Source organism: Podarcis cretensis (genome assembly GCF_951804945.1).
Source record: "Podarcis cretensis genome assembly, chromosome: 2".
Taxonomy (NCBI): domain Eukaryota; kingdom Metazoa; phylum Chordata; class Lepidosauria; order Squamata; family Lacertidae; genus Podarcis; species Podarcis cretensis.
In genome coordinates this window covers 2588786-2602580 of record NC_137171.1, presented here as the reverse complement: position 1 = coordinate 2602580, position 13795 = coordinate 2588786, and the positions used below count along the sequence as shown (strand labels likewise).

General features: G+C 45.9%; 1 protein-coding gene across 2 annotated transcripts in view; it reads right to left on the bottom strand.

Annotated features, from left to right (window-relative positions):
- Positions 1–13795, bottom strand: part of PPP1R1A (protein phosphatase 1 regulatory inhibitor subunit 1A) — an 80687-nt gene that overhangs the window by 15008 nt on the left and 51884 nt on the right. For both annotated transcript variants that reach the window (XM_079967880.1, XM_079967879.1), the window contains exons 2-3: positions 11968–12028; positions 63–100 (exon numbers count right to left, since the gene is read on the bottom strand). In XM_079967880.1, the coding sequence (XP_079824006.1) occupies positions 63–100; positions 11968–12028 (99 nt within the window). The remainder of the gene's footprint in view (positions 1–62; positions 101–11967; positions 12029–13795) is intronic.

Below are 13795 nucleotides of genomic sequence, written 5' to 3'. Positions count from 1 at the left end.
AATTTTGCTGGATAAATGAAACTGGACTTCAGTTCCTCACCCCTTGGAGAAGTTATACATACCTTCAAAAGAGGGTTGGGGAGCCGGTCTTCATCAATTTCTGGGAGAGAAGGATTTGTATGTGTGGAGAGGAGACACAAGGGAGGAGGAAAAGAGCAATACGTTAATAAAGAAGCAGACAGAATCATGCCATGATGAAGGGGGCCTAATTTTGGCAAGTCAGGGAGAGTCACCAAATCAGTCAGGAGGTAAACCTGGTTCACTTGTTTCAAAATAGGTGCAAGTAACGCCCTTGGCTGCCCCCCAGGAAATCATGCACAAAAGAACACTGCTTATCCTCAAGAATCCTGGGAACTATAGTGTAATGGTGCTGGGAACTACAGCTCTGTGAGGGGCAAACTACAATTCCCAGGATTATTTGGGGGAAGGATAGCATGAATGAGAAAACTCCCAGGGATTCTCAGAGTGTATTGAGTGGAGTTCTTCCATAATGTTGTTATAATGTGGTGGTGGGTCATTAAACTTTTGGAATGTTTCATTTTATGGATTAAATTGCTTCTCATTAAATTCAGTTCAATTTATTGTGTTTCTATGGTTCTCCTTGTTGTAGTACTTTTTGGGATTAGGGTTATCTGTGGCTCAAGGTGCTGACTGAGGCCCAGGACCACAGGCCTGTGCGGAGCCCAATGGGTCTGAGAATGCCTAGTCAGAGAAATATAAAAGAACGACTGATGAATGTGCAAACAAGCAATTAGGACTGACTGAGCATTGCTTTTGACTTTTAATCAAAAAACAAAAAACAAAATAAAATCAATACAGAAAATATTTCCCTCATTGGGCCCAAAGAGGTATTTCCTGCCAACTCATCCGCTAATCAGTTTTACCCAGGACAGGAGGTAGGGGGGGGGGGAGACATCTGAACACCAGATCTGAACATCACTAATCCGAACATCAGACCTGACCCAGGAGTGGAGCTGCAGCCAGGCACATGCGTAGCCCAGTTGAGGAGAGAGGCAGCACTGCTACTGACTCTCCTGCACTCCACCCCCAGGCCTGACCCGGGAGCGGAGCTACTGCAGCCGGAAGCAAGGAAACTGGCTCGGCAGCTCCCTCGCCCACCAGAGCCAGGCTCCAATGAGGGAGCCTATCATGGGGGTGCCTAGCTGCACCCCCACCCTAAAATGTGTCCCGGCCACACACCCCTCAGCCCCCCACTCTAAGCCACTGTGGGTGACAAATGGGCGGGGTCCCTGCTCCAGCAATGAGATAGTGATAAGAACAAAACCCAGAGTTCAGAGTTGAGTTTTGTGTGATGTGAGGGAGAGGAAAAAGTAGCAAGCAGAGGGTCAGAGAGACATGGCTGATTCCTGCTTGAATCCATGGTTGCAGCTATCAAAGAAACAATACCCCTTTGGGGTGTTGATGCTGGGAACCCCTCCATTGTAGGCTCAGGTTGTATATATGTGTAAAGAAGCCATATATCACAAAGACACCACAGTCTCTCCCATGCCTCATTCCCAAAAGGAAACACAAACCCTGGGTAAACGGCTGGAACCCCTGGAATCTTGCACTGCTTGGAGATAGTGTTGGTGCACAACAATGTGTTAGGAATAAGGGCAATACTTCCTGAGGGCTGCTTCATTTACCCTCCATGACTTCAACATTATAGGTGTGTTCAGGATGCATCTTCCCCTTCAAAAGCATGACTATTGCTAAATAGAAAGCTAAATAGACAAACATTTGACACAGCCTCTAATATTTCACACACCACACAGGGTACCTAATTTGGAGCGGCTCTGTCACCCAGGAAACGTAAGAGGGTGTTGTCATGGGAACTAGAACACTGCTGGACTACCAGGCTCCCCTTCTGTAACTCCAGCAGACCAGATTCCGGCAGGATCCCAGAAACTCACAGCTCCAACATGCTACTAGACACCAAGCAGGATTAAACAGATTGTAAGGGAATGGGACTTAACCCAAACAGAGTCTGCCAGAAGGCACGGCCCATTCAGCAATGATCTGAACTGTGCCGCTTTTTCTTTTATAAAGTCAGCTACAAATACACCTTTTGTGAGATATACAGGCTTAGGAATAATCAAGGAGAAAAATGTGTTTCATAAAAACTGTCTCTTTGGTTTTGAGCCACGAGAACCCTTACAACATCTGAAGACGCTGCACAACTGCAGTGTTAAGCAAACCTGCCCAGAAGCAATATAGAGAATTTGATGGAGAAAAGGGTCCGAATGAACACTTAAAAGAATAAAAGAATTGTGAGTGCATTAATTGTACCTTCCCCCACTTTTCTGAGGCAGGGTGGGGGTGGAGATTAGGCTCAAAATCATGGTGCCTGAGGGAAGGTTAACCCTTTCTCCTGTACTGCAGCTGCAGTGAAAAACAGCCCACTCCCAGGGAGCGAAGGCAGTGGCGGATTTATGGGCAACCTAAGCAAACAACAGGTTAGGGCCTCAGACTATGAATGACCTCTAAATATGAGGGTTTGCATTCAGCTAAATTTTACTCATAGTAGACCTTTTGAAATGAATAACCCTAACTTAAGTCATATGTTCATTAATTTCAGTGGGTCTATGCTGAGTAAAACTTACACTAAGTAGACATTTTTACTGAATTTCAAGTCTACATAATTGGCTTTTTAAAAAATTAAAGGAAACTGGGGAAAGAGACTCTAAAATAGACACAATTGTTCTGATAGGACCAAAAATATATACCAAAAATAGCATTGATTTTAGCACCACTACGGACCTCTTAAACTCCACATGGCCTGGGGCCTCACTGTATCTTAATCCAGTGCTGACAACAGGGAAGGACTTGGGTCTTTCACATTTCAGTGGCACCTTCTGCAAGGCCAAAATTCAGAGCCTTCCCCCCCCCCCACCTCTCACCTTCCATTCTACTCAATTCACTATGTCTTGGTTGCAATGCCCTGCAGTGCCCCCTAGGTGTGGGGCCCTAAATCCGCCTCTGCTGCAAGGAGGGATGCTCTCCCTGCCCCTGGCCATGCAGAAGGCCAACTTCCATTGGCATCAGAAGAGTATGGGCTGGTGGTGTGGGGCAGGAAGGGGAAAGGGACAAGTCATGGCTATCTGGACAGTCCATGTCTTTCTTCCACCCCACCCCCACCTGTTCACTCAGGCTGAAGACAGATGTGGCATTTAAGGGGGAAATCTACTGAGTAATCCATCTAATAACTTGCTGCTTCCTGGTGAAGAATAAACATGCATTTATACTGGCCATGAACTTCCAAAGCATCTCTACTGCCTTACAAATGCTACATTCCATCTTCAGCCAAAAAGACCCAACCCTGGAAACCAGAGATCCTGAGTTTAGCCTTCAGAATTGCTCCTTCAGAAACAGAACCTGTTTATACATATCCTCCATCTGAGATCTGACTTCATATTATGCTACCAGAGGGGGCTCAGCACAGCATTCAATATTTATGTGTACTGTAGCAGCGACTCCATACAGTGGCATACTCTCTCTCTCCCCCCCCCCCCATTTAACAAACACATTTTCTTCTTTTCTGCTGCTGTGGCTGTTGGGTCTCAGAGGAAGGGATGGTTTTGGAATTCGCAAAGAGGAGCGTGTAATTTCTTGGCTTTCAGATTATCTCTGCTCCATTTGAAGATCAAACACAGGTGCCTCCTGGCAGAAGGGGGGTGGGTGGGTTCTGGTTTATGTCAGGAGAGGGAGTTGAAGAAACACTGTGTGGAAACCGTAATCAGAGCATGATACAGGCGCATGTGTTGTGTGCTTGCAAGACTGCAGCATTTTTTCTCTCTCTCTCAGCCAATCTGCTTTGTGTGGTAGGAAGAAGACTTGCACTTTAGATGTGCTAGATAATAACACAGAGGAAGTTTAATCTAGTTTGCATTTGCAACTCCCATAAAAAGGCAGAGAAAGCCTTTTTTGGGGCCTCATTCAACCCCAGCATTTTTTGTTCTCAAATGAGCATTCCTGACAGGGAGGAAAATTCAGTCTAGCCCAGGATGATTGGCACTCACAGTCATATGATAATCTTGCAATCAAGGGTGTTTTTAGAAGAAGGCACTGCCAGACAAGTTCTACAGCAGGGATGAAGGACCTGGTGCCCTCCAGATGTGTCGGGACTACAAATCCCATCACCCATGTCCATGTTGGCTGGGACAGATGGGAGTTGGAGGGCCACAAGTTCCCTATTCCTTCTCTACAGGAAGATTGCCTAAACTAGCTTTTCCTTGCATTCCTGCAAACATAAGACCATTGAGACATCTGACGTGCAGCTTGTTCAAGCAAGCATAAGCAAATCACCTTTCCCTTAACTTTGAAAATGAACTTGGTAGGCTGGCTCCAGGTAGAACTTCCCACAAAGCAGGGCTGGCTCCAGGTAGTAGGAGAAATTGGCTCGTTATGGTGAACAAGTCCAATATTTTCTGAACACCTTATATTACGGGGGTGGGAGAGCTGCAGCCCTCCCACTCCCATCAGCCCCAGTTAGCATGGCCAGTGGTCAGAGATGATGGGTGTCATAGTCCAGTAATGTCTGGAGATCCATGGATGTCCCTCGTCCCCCCCGCTGTATAGAAAGATAGGCACATCAGTGACACAAATCACCTTGTTCCAGGGTGCTGGAAGGGCTGGGAAAAGACCAGTTAGCCTGAATGTATGACTGAAGGCATAGCCATCTAATTCAGGGGTGGCCAGAAGGTTGTTCTGGATCTACTGGTGATATCTTTGTGATCTGAAGTAGACAGGCATGGCTTTCTGAATGCCAGTTGTTTAACAATGGCAGCAGCAAAATGTATTGTGGTGCTGATATGAAAAAAGTTAGGGTGGGGAGTTATCCAGGACTGGTGGGGTGGGGGGCCAGCATAGCAGAGGTAGTCCACCCACCCTAACCTTTGAATTCATTCTTGCCACTTTCCATCTCTCCGAGGAGGATATTTTCTCCTGGCTGATGAAGCACGACTCACAACTGCTGAGGCTGACCCCTTTCATGCTAAGAGATGGAGCACAGAACCTTCCTTACTGAGTGATATATTCAAACCCCTTCTTCCCTCCATTGTGTTTCTAAAAGAGTATCATAGCTGCAAAGCAGTGAGTGAAGGAGACTGAGCAATTACCAGCAGAATAAAGTGGGTTCACCTATCAGCTCCAGGGAGCTGCTTAGCCTTGAGATAAAAGAGCTTTAATTTATGCAGCTAGAGGAATTTAACTGCTTTTTGTTGCTAAATCATCCACACACACACACACACACACACACACGTGTAACCCTTCTTGACGCAATAGCATGCAAATGTTCATAACATCCTACCCCCACCCACTCCAGTAGAGTGGGAAGGCAGCTAAGGTCATGCCAGCCCAGGCTGTGTTGATTACTTTCCTGATTTGTGATGCAAATGAATATTGTATTATCCGCTGCCCCATTTCCTAAGACAGGAGTGGGGAACCTTTTTCAGCCAGAGGGCACCCAGTGTGCTTTTATCTTTGCACAGTGGGCTAGTTTCTATACACATGGTGGTATTCAACAAACATTTGCAATAGGCAGCTCTACTTAGCCCTAAAGCATGCAGGTGCTCCCATGAGGGTCTCAGTCGGAACACACAAAATCCATCTCCCTGGTCCTCTAACAGGAAGCCCACAGAAGTCATTCTGATGCAGGGGTCCTCAAACGTTTTGAACAGGGGGCCAGTTCACTGTCCCTCAGACACTGTTGGGGGCCAGACTATATTTTGAAAAAAATGTGATGAATTTTGTTGAATTTCTACCTGTCATGTAGCTGCAAAATGCCTGTAACAATCATAGATGTGAACTATTTTTCCTAGGAGTGTTCCTGTGCATTTAGCTGCATGGCAGGCAGAAATCAAAGAGATTTCCCCCCCCAGGTATGAATGAAGAATACATTTAGCAGGCTTCTGCCTGTCATGCACTGTTAAATATATAGGAGCTCAACCCAACTAGGAAAAGCAATAATGTATCTCAAACAATTAAAGGTAAAAGGTAAAGGACCCCTGGATGGTTAAGTCCAGTCAAAGGCGACTATGGAGTTGCGGCACTCATCTCGCTTTCAGGTCAAGGGAGCCGGTGTTTGTCCACAGACAGCTTTCTGGGTCATGTGGCCAGCATGACTAAGCTGCTTCTGGCGTAATGGAACACTATGACGAAAAGCAGAGCGCATGGAAACACTGTTTATCTTCCTGCTGCAGTGGTACCTATTTATCTACTTGCATTGGTGTGCTTTCAACTGCTAGGTTGGCAGGAACTGGGACAGAGCAACATTGCGGGGAGGCTCAGTGGTTTAGACCACAGCACCACCAGCATTCCGTATCTCAAATAATACTGCAGAAACAATCCAACAAGTAGTGGGGAGGCAGGAATGGGGGGGGGGAGGGAGGGAGGGAGGGAGGGAGGGAGAGGGAGAGAGAGAAAGAGAGAGAGAGAGAGAGAGAATAAGCCCTAGCACAGCTCCTAATAATAATAATAATAATAATAATAATAATAATAATAATTTTATTATTTATACCCCGCCCATCTGGCTGGGCCTCCCCAGCCACTCTGGGTGGCTTCCAAAAAAATATTAAAATACTGTAATACATCAAACACTAAAAACTTCCCTGAACAGGGCTGCCTTAAGATGTCTTCTGAATGTCATGTAGTTGTTTATCGCTTTGACATCTGATGGGAGGGCGTTCCACAGGGCGGGCGCCACTACCGAGAAGGCCCTCTGCCTGGTTCTCTGTAGCTTTGCTTCTCACAATGAGGGAACCGCAAGAAGGCCCTCGGCGCTGGACCTCAGTGTCCGGGTAGAACAATGTGCATTTTAACACCAGTATGTGAGACAGAAATCTGATAGCTGGACTTTGTTTAATCAGGGGTGGTAGAAATCACCACCAGTTGCATTTTATCCATGTTGTGCAGCTGTTTAATACAATATTGTATAAGCAGAGTTCCTGTGCATCCCAAGCTTCCTCCCTCTTGGGGAGGATGGAAGGTTGGACTCTGGCTGCTATACGTCTGCTCGATACAATACATGCACTTACATTCACTTATTCATTAATTGCCCTGTAACATGGCTCTCTGGGCAATGTAACAAGAAATGTTTAAACACAACTTGAAAAATGTTAAAAAGACAAGAAGAAAAAGAAGAAAAAAACCCCACCCCGATTACGGTCCAAACATACCACAGCTAAAAAGATCCAAAACATCACAGACTATTCCATATACTGTATTTTTCATGTATAAGGCTAGGTTGTTTTCCTAAAAAATAATGTCCAAAATTTGGGGATGTCTTATACACGGATAGTCCAAAATTTGGGGATGTCTTATACATGGATAGATCCCCCCATTTTCTTAAATCGGAGTCCCTCAAAATAGGGGGCGTCTTATACATGGGGGCATCTTATACACTGAAAAATACGGTATATACTGTATATAAATCTACCCAGGCGGACCGAATCTGGCCTGCGGGCCTTAGTTTGAGGACCCCTGTTCTGAAGCCTTGAAGCCCCAAAGCCACTTAGATTTAGAGGTATTGTGCCTCATGAACTTTCATGGTTGAGGGTTTTATAAATCGGTTATGCCATATTATCAATTTTGCAAAGAATTGCCTTGCAGGACCTTGGGGGGGGTATCTAAAAAGACAAAACAGAGACTGGGCCCTTCTTGGCTTCCTCCCTTTCCTGTCTGCCTGCCAAGAATGCTGAGCTGCTATTGTCCCAAGGCACTGTACTGAAGTTATTTCCTTGGATGCCTCCTTATTATGTCAGCCACCCTAACCCTTGGCCACCTCCCTTGGCATTCCTTCTGTACCCTTTTCCAATTCCTTGCAGCCTACATCTTAACCTGAAGCACTTCCTCAGAGCTCCCTCTCTCGTCGGCCCCTTCTCACCTCAATTCTTCATTGCCTTTGTCCAGAAGATCCACTATCCTCAGGTTCCTCTTTCTCAGACAAGTGCTCCTGTCCCTAGAGCAGGAGTGGGGAACCTGTGGTTTCCAGATGTTGCTGGATTGTGACTCTCATAGACCTTTGAACATTGATCTAGGGCTGATGGGAGCCCAGCAACATCTGGAGGTCCACAGGTATCCGCTCCTTCTGTATGTGAGGGGTTTTAAGCTCAGCCAAGCTGACACCTTTCACTTCCCTCATGGAACCTGAACTACAGACATTCTTTCTCCCTGAGCAATTGCTATGTTTATGGACTTGCCATGCCATGATGTCAGCTCAGCCAGCTGGCATCAGAGGCTGTACCAGCACCTAAGCAATACAGTGCAATGTTGGACATCTTGGAAATAACCATGTTGCCATGCATCCTTATTCTGTGATGGATATCTTTCATAGACTGCTCAAACAGAGCTCCCTCTAGGCCAAAGCATATTTCCCTCCAGTAAAAAGTATAGCAAGGCTGTTCCTGGAACAGTGCTGCCCATTTCCCACTCTGGGGCACCAAAATCTTGAGGATTTTAGGAATATGCTATGTCCTTAGGAGTCCTGGAGGGACTCGGTCATATTTGATCATCTAAGAGAGGTTGCTTTTACCAAGTCTGCCATGCTCAGCAGAATGTCGCTGACATTTGTCAGCTTGCTAGAGGGAGCCAGTGTCCTTAATGGGAGAGCAACACTTTCCTTTACAGAATGGATTGGTCCAAGATGTCTTCTAAGGGTGAGCATGAGCATCTTGGCAGTTCCATCCATGGAGGGGTCTCCAGTTGTGGAATCAAACGTAGTCATCTATTAGGGTGTGTTGTTTTAGAGGTAAAACTGAATTTTTATAAATTTATTCAGTGAGTGGTCTTAAAAATATGTTTTTGGATGTGAGTAATTAAAATTTGCTATTATTTTTATGATTGGACAACAGTTAACTTCACAAGTCTATGTTTGATGAAGAAACACATAAACTGCTTTCAGACAACCAAAGAAATTTAATTTTACCTTCTGAAAATGTCAGATAATGCTAATTAATTAATTAATAATATAACTGCAAGTACTTGGCAATCATTGTTAATGATTTCTATGCAATTTTACACACATTTTACTTATCAAGCAAGAATAATTAATTTAAGCAAAATATATTTTGAATTCCCCAACTTTTTAGCACCCCTCATTCTTGGAATTTGAAAGTCTGAAAATTCAACACACCTTAGTAATCCATGCTTACCCCATGAAGGTGACGATAGGCCCCCACATTGGGGCGGGGGGGGCAGGTGTTGCATTCAAATAAGTACAAAATTCCCCTGGATCCGTCCTGTCATTGTGATACAGTGACTGGTGTGAGAAGGTCCACTCCCAATTCTGACCCCAATATAATCCTAGTGGACCAGAGGCAGCTGCCTTACACCAAATCAGACATCAAGCCTGGTGACTGGCAGTGGTTCTCCAGGGCTTCAGACAGGCTCCCTTTCCCAGCCCTGGCTGGAGATGCCAGGAGTAGAACTGCAGACTTCCTGCACGTAAAAGAGGTGCTCTGCCACTGAGCTCCATTGAGGTGTCATCTACACAGGCTGCCCTTACAGATTCATAGAAGTTGGAAGGGACCCTGAGCATCATCTGGTACAACGTGAATATGCAGCTGTCCCGTCCAGGGATTAAAGCTGCTACCTTGGCATTATCAGCATCACGCTCTAACCAACTGAGCCAGCATTAAGATGAGTCCCATTAAAATCCCAGTGTTGTCCAGCTTTGAACTCCAGATTCCTCCTAGCTCCTAATCTAAGAAAATAATGCCCCCTTTGGCACCAGAGGCTTCTCCGGTCACCCTCCCTTCCCCCACCAACAAAAAGAGGTCATGGCTTGCTGACTATTGCTTGCTCTCAGTGTTATTTGCCAAATCTACAATCCACCATGACAACTTCCTAAATATTCAGACAGACAAGGAAGCAGAGGGAAACACAGGTCAGAGAGGCGGTCAGTTATCCAGCATGCAAGAAAAGCCAGAGAATGCAACCAGGGACTGAGACTGTCAAGTCTTGTGCAGGCTGGCTGCAGCTGTGGGAGACTGACAGGAAAGGGAAAGGAAGTAGAGGCCTGTCCAGACAACAAGTGAGGTCTTTTCCCAGAGATGTTGCTCCCTGCTAAGAAAGAAGATGCTTTCCTGTTTGTCCAGTTCAGCTGAATTTTCCACAAGGGATATCCAGAGACCCACTGTGGTGTAGTGGTTAGAGGACTGGACTAGGACCTTGGAGACCAGGGTTCAAATCCCCACTCTTATGGCTGAGTGGGGATTTGAACCCTGGTCTCCAAGGTCCTAGTCCAGTCCTCTAACCACTACACCACAGTGGGTCTCTGGATATCCCTTGTGGGTTGCTGTCCCAAAGACAAGAGCGGGAAAATTCAGCTGAACTGGACAAACAGGAAAGCATCTTCTTTCTTAGCAGGGAGCAACATTTCTGGGAAAAGACCTCACTTGTTGTCTGTGCAACAAGGTTCTCTCCTAAATTTATCAAAAGCATCTTGGGGCTCCAATGTGCAAGAATGATGGGGGAGGGCAAACATTCTGGACCTGGAGAGGGGGGCATGTGGAAATCTAAGAAAAAACTGTTGAGAGCATCACAAAATGCCCATTTCACAGAAAGAAGAGTTGGTGGTGCTCAGAACCCACATCTCTCCCCCCACAAAGAACCAGTCAAAAAATACTGAACACACATTGCAAAATAAAAACCAAAAATGCACAAAAAAGCAGGCAATACCTCCACAAAATATGTAACCCTCCCACAAGAAAAACAGGTAAAAAACTCAATTGAAAGAAATCAAGAGGGGCAAGACACTGCCCCAGGGAGGGTGTTTCATAGCACTGTGGTAGAAAAAAGCTGCATGTATCCCTCGGGAGGGAGCTCCACAGGTGCAGAGCCAACACTGAGAAGACCCTGTCTCTAGTCACTGCCAGTTTAATAGATCTTGATGAAAGGAAACGTGAGCAAGACCTCTGAGACCAATTTTAAAGTCCAGGTAGCTGCATATGGGTACAGGAAGTCCTTCAAAGAGCCTGGTCCTAAACTATTGAGGGCAGGGTGAGGTAACAGATTTCAGCTGAAGGCCCTATGCAGCTCTAGGGTTGTAGGTTGTCCACCTTCCTGCACTAGGTCCATCTTACTCAGCTACGAGTGATTGCCAAAAAAGAAGAAGACCTCTCAAAAAACCAGCAGGGAGACACAGGCCAACAACAAACACCTTGCAACATTTTATTTATTTATGAAATCTGCATACCACCTTCCATTTGTAGATCTCAGGGTGACTCGTAACATTAAAACACCCCCCAATACATAATAAAAAATAAGAACCAATAATAATAATAATCCCCCTACAACACATTTAAAAGGGCATCGGGTGTCAGTCAGCCAAAGGAATGTTTTCACCTGGTGCCTAAAGGCGTATAACGAAGGCACCAGGTAAGGCTCCCTGGGGATAGCATTCCGCAGACGGGGAGCCACTGCAGAGAAGGCCCATTCTTGTGCTGCCACCCTCCGGACCTGCCTTGGAGGAGGCACACAAAGAAGGGCCTCAGGTGATGACTGCAGGGTCTGGGCTGGTTTATATGGGGAGAGGCAGTCCTTCAGGTATTGCAGTCATCAGCTGGTTAAGGCTTTATAGGTCAAGACCAACACTTTGAATCAGACCCAGAAACTAATTGGCAGCTAGTGCAGTTGGGCCAAGATTGGTATAATATGCTAAAACCGTCTAGCCCCCTGGAGCAACATAGCCGCTGAATTCTGCACCAGCTGAAGTTTCCAAACCACCTTCAGAGGCAGCCCTACATATAACATGCCCTTCAGGGGAACAATTGGCCAAGAAAACAGTTCTCATTGCCCATGATAGAGCAAGGTATATGTTAGGGATCCATAAGGGCATCTTCTGGGCCAATAAAATGGCTCAACAGTGCAACAGACCCTGTGACAAAGGTCTCCTTGTTTATTTCTGAAGCTGCTCCCACAAACTAGTGAGACACCCCAAAATATGGATGAGTATGTTTTGGCTCTCACCAGGAGATGACTGGTCACTGCTCAAGACCAAGGTAGCTGGAGTTGGGCGACGTCTTCGGATCTATAAGAAAAAAGAGTGGGAAAGGGGTGGGGGTGTTAGGCACTCAGAACCACTTTCGTCCAAACACTTAAATATAGCAGAAATGGGTAGAGAGACAGGCAATAAATGGACAGCAACTACAAAGCCACAGGATGCGACTTTTCTTTATTTTGTTCTGTTCATACTATGCCTTTTCACCAAGGTACTCAATGATGGCTTTCATAGTTCTCCTCCGTATATCCCTGAGACAACCCTGTGAGGTAGGTTGGGCTGAGAGATGGTGTTAAGTCAAAGATGACCCAGTGAGCTAAGCACCATGGTTGAAGGGGGGCTTGAGTCCAGGGGACCACCAGGCTGGCTCTGTCTGCCAACCACCAGTTGGAAGCTGGTGTCAAATAATCGAGGCAGCACCACCATTACCAGCGAGGGCCAAATACCCTTGCCAATATAAGGAAATACAACCCCTGAGGAAACGTAATTCTCTTTTCAAAGGGTATCTACTTAGATCCAATTAGCTGTGAATTGCTCTGATAAATTCCCTTTGAGCAGCAGATGAAAATGTTTATTCACACTAAGGCATTTTAAATCAGTGCCTGTGTTTTTAATGTTGCCACAGTGTGAGATTAAAATATTTTTTAGTCTAATATTGTAACCATCTGGCCTGATTTATCTGCTGCTGCTTCTGGGTTGTTTTTAAACTCAGAGATCTTGGTTTCTTGTTTGGGTGCTGTGTATTTATCATCTATCTGCAAACCGCCTTGAACTAATGCAACATGTGCATACGAGCAGAATGACAATGGTCCTGCCGTCCCTCCTCTCTGCACCTCGAAACTGGTGCAGTAGAAGCCTTTTTATGGTGTGCCCCAGGTTCAGTGCCCAGATTGACAGCTCTCTTTGCAAAGAGACATCCCCAAGAAGACCTGTTTAGGATGGACCTCAGTAGGAGACAAGAGTGGCATTCATAAACAGACAGCTCCTGGAGCACAGCATGATCCTTCTGGACATCTATGATCCTCCAGATGTTGCTGAAATACATCTCCCTTCAACCCTGACAATTGGTCATGCTGGTAGGGGCTGGCAGAATTTGTGAGTCCAACAACATCATGAGGGCAACAGGTTCTGCATCCCTGGTTTGTGCTCTTTCATGATATTGCCAGGGCCAACCTTACTGCAAGTGTAGGGGGAGGGTGGGCAAAAGGAGCATAAGACAGTTCCCTTTCCTCCAACCAGTAAATTAAGTGACTTTCCATATTCCAATGGGGAGGTGTGTGTCTGATGTCCAAGTGAGAAGCAGTGCCTCCCACGTTTTAAAATTAATCTTCTGAGGACACCTTGAACCCACCAAAACCCTGGAGCAAAGGAAGTCAAGATGGTGCCACCAAGATACCAGAGACAACAACTTCACTTATCCCTGACCACTGATCATACTAGTGGGGGCTTATGGGAATTGTAGCACATGTTATAGAGGGCACTGGGATGGCATTTCCTGCCTTAGAGCTACAACTGGTTAGGAGGCCTCTAGCTGACACTTGTTTCATAGACAGATCCCCATCTCCCAGGTTCCCTGGAGAGACAAATCAGCCATTAAGCCAATTTGTAGGATAGAGGAAGTCAGCATAGATACAGACTGAGAAACATGTGGGGTATCTTCCAACTGCCACTCAAAGACTATGAGCTGCATAACGCCATATGCAAAAGCGACTTCTTCACCTGATCTTCGAAAGCGGAGCACAGCCCAGAGTCAAACAAAGATCAAGCTGGTGGCAGCTGAAAGATCAGATCCACCTT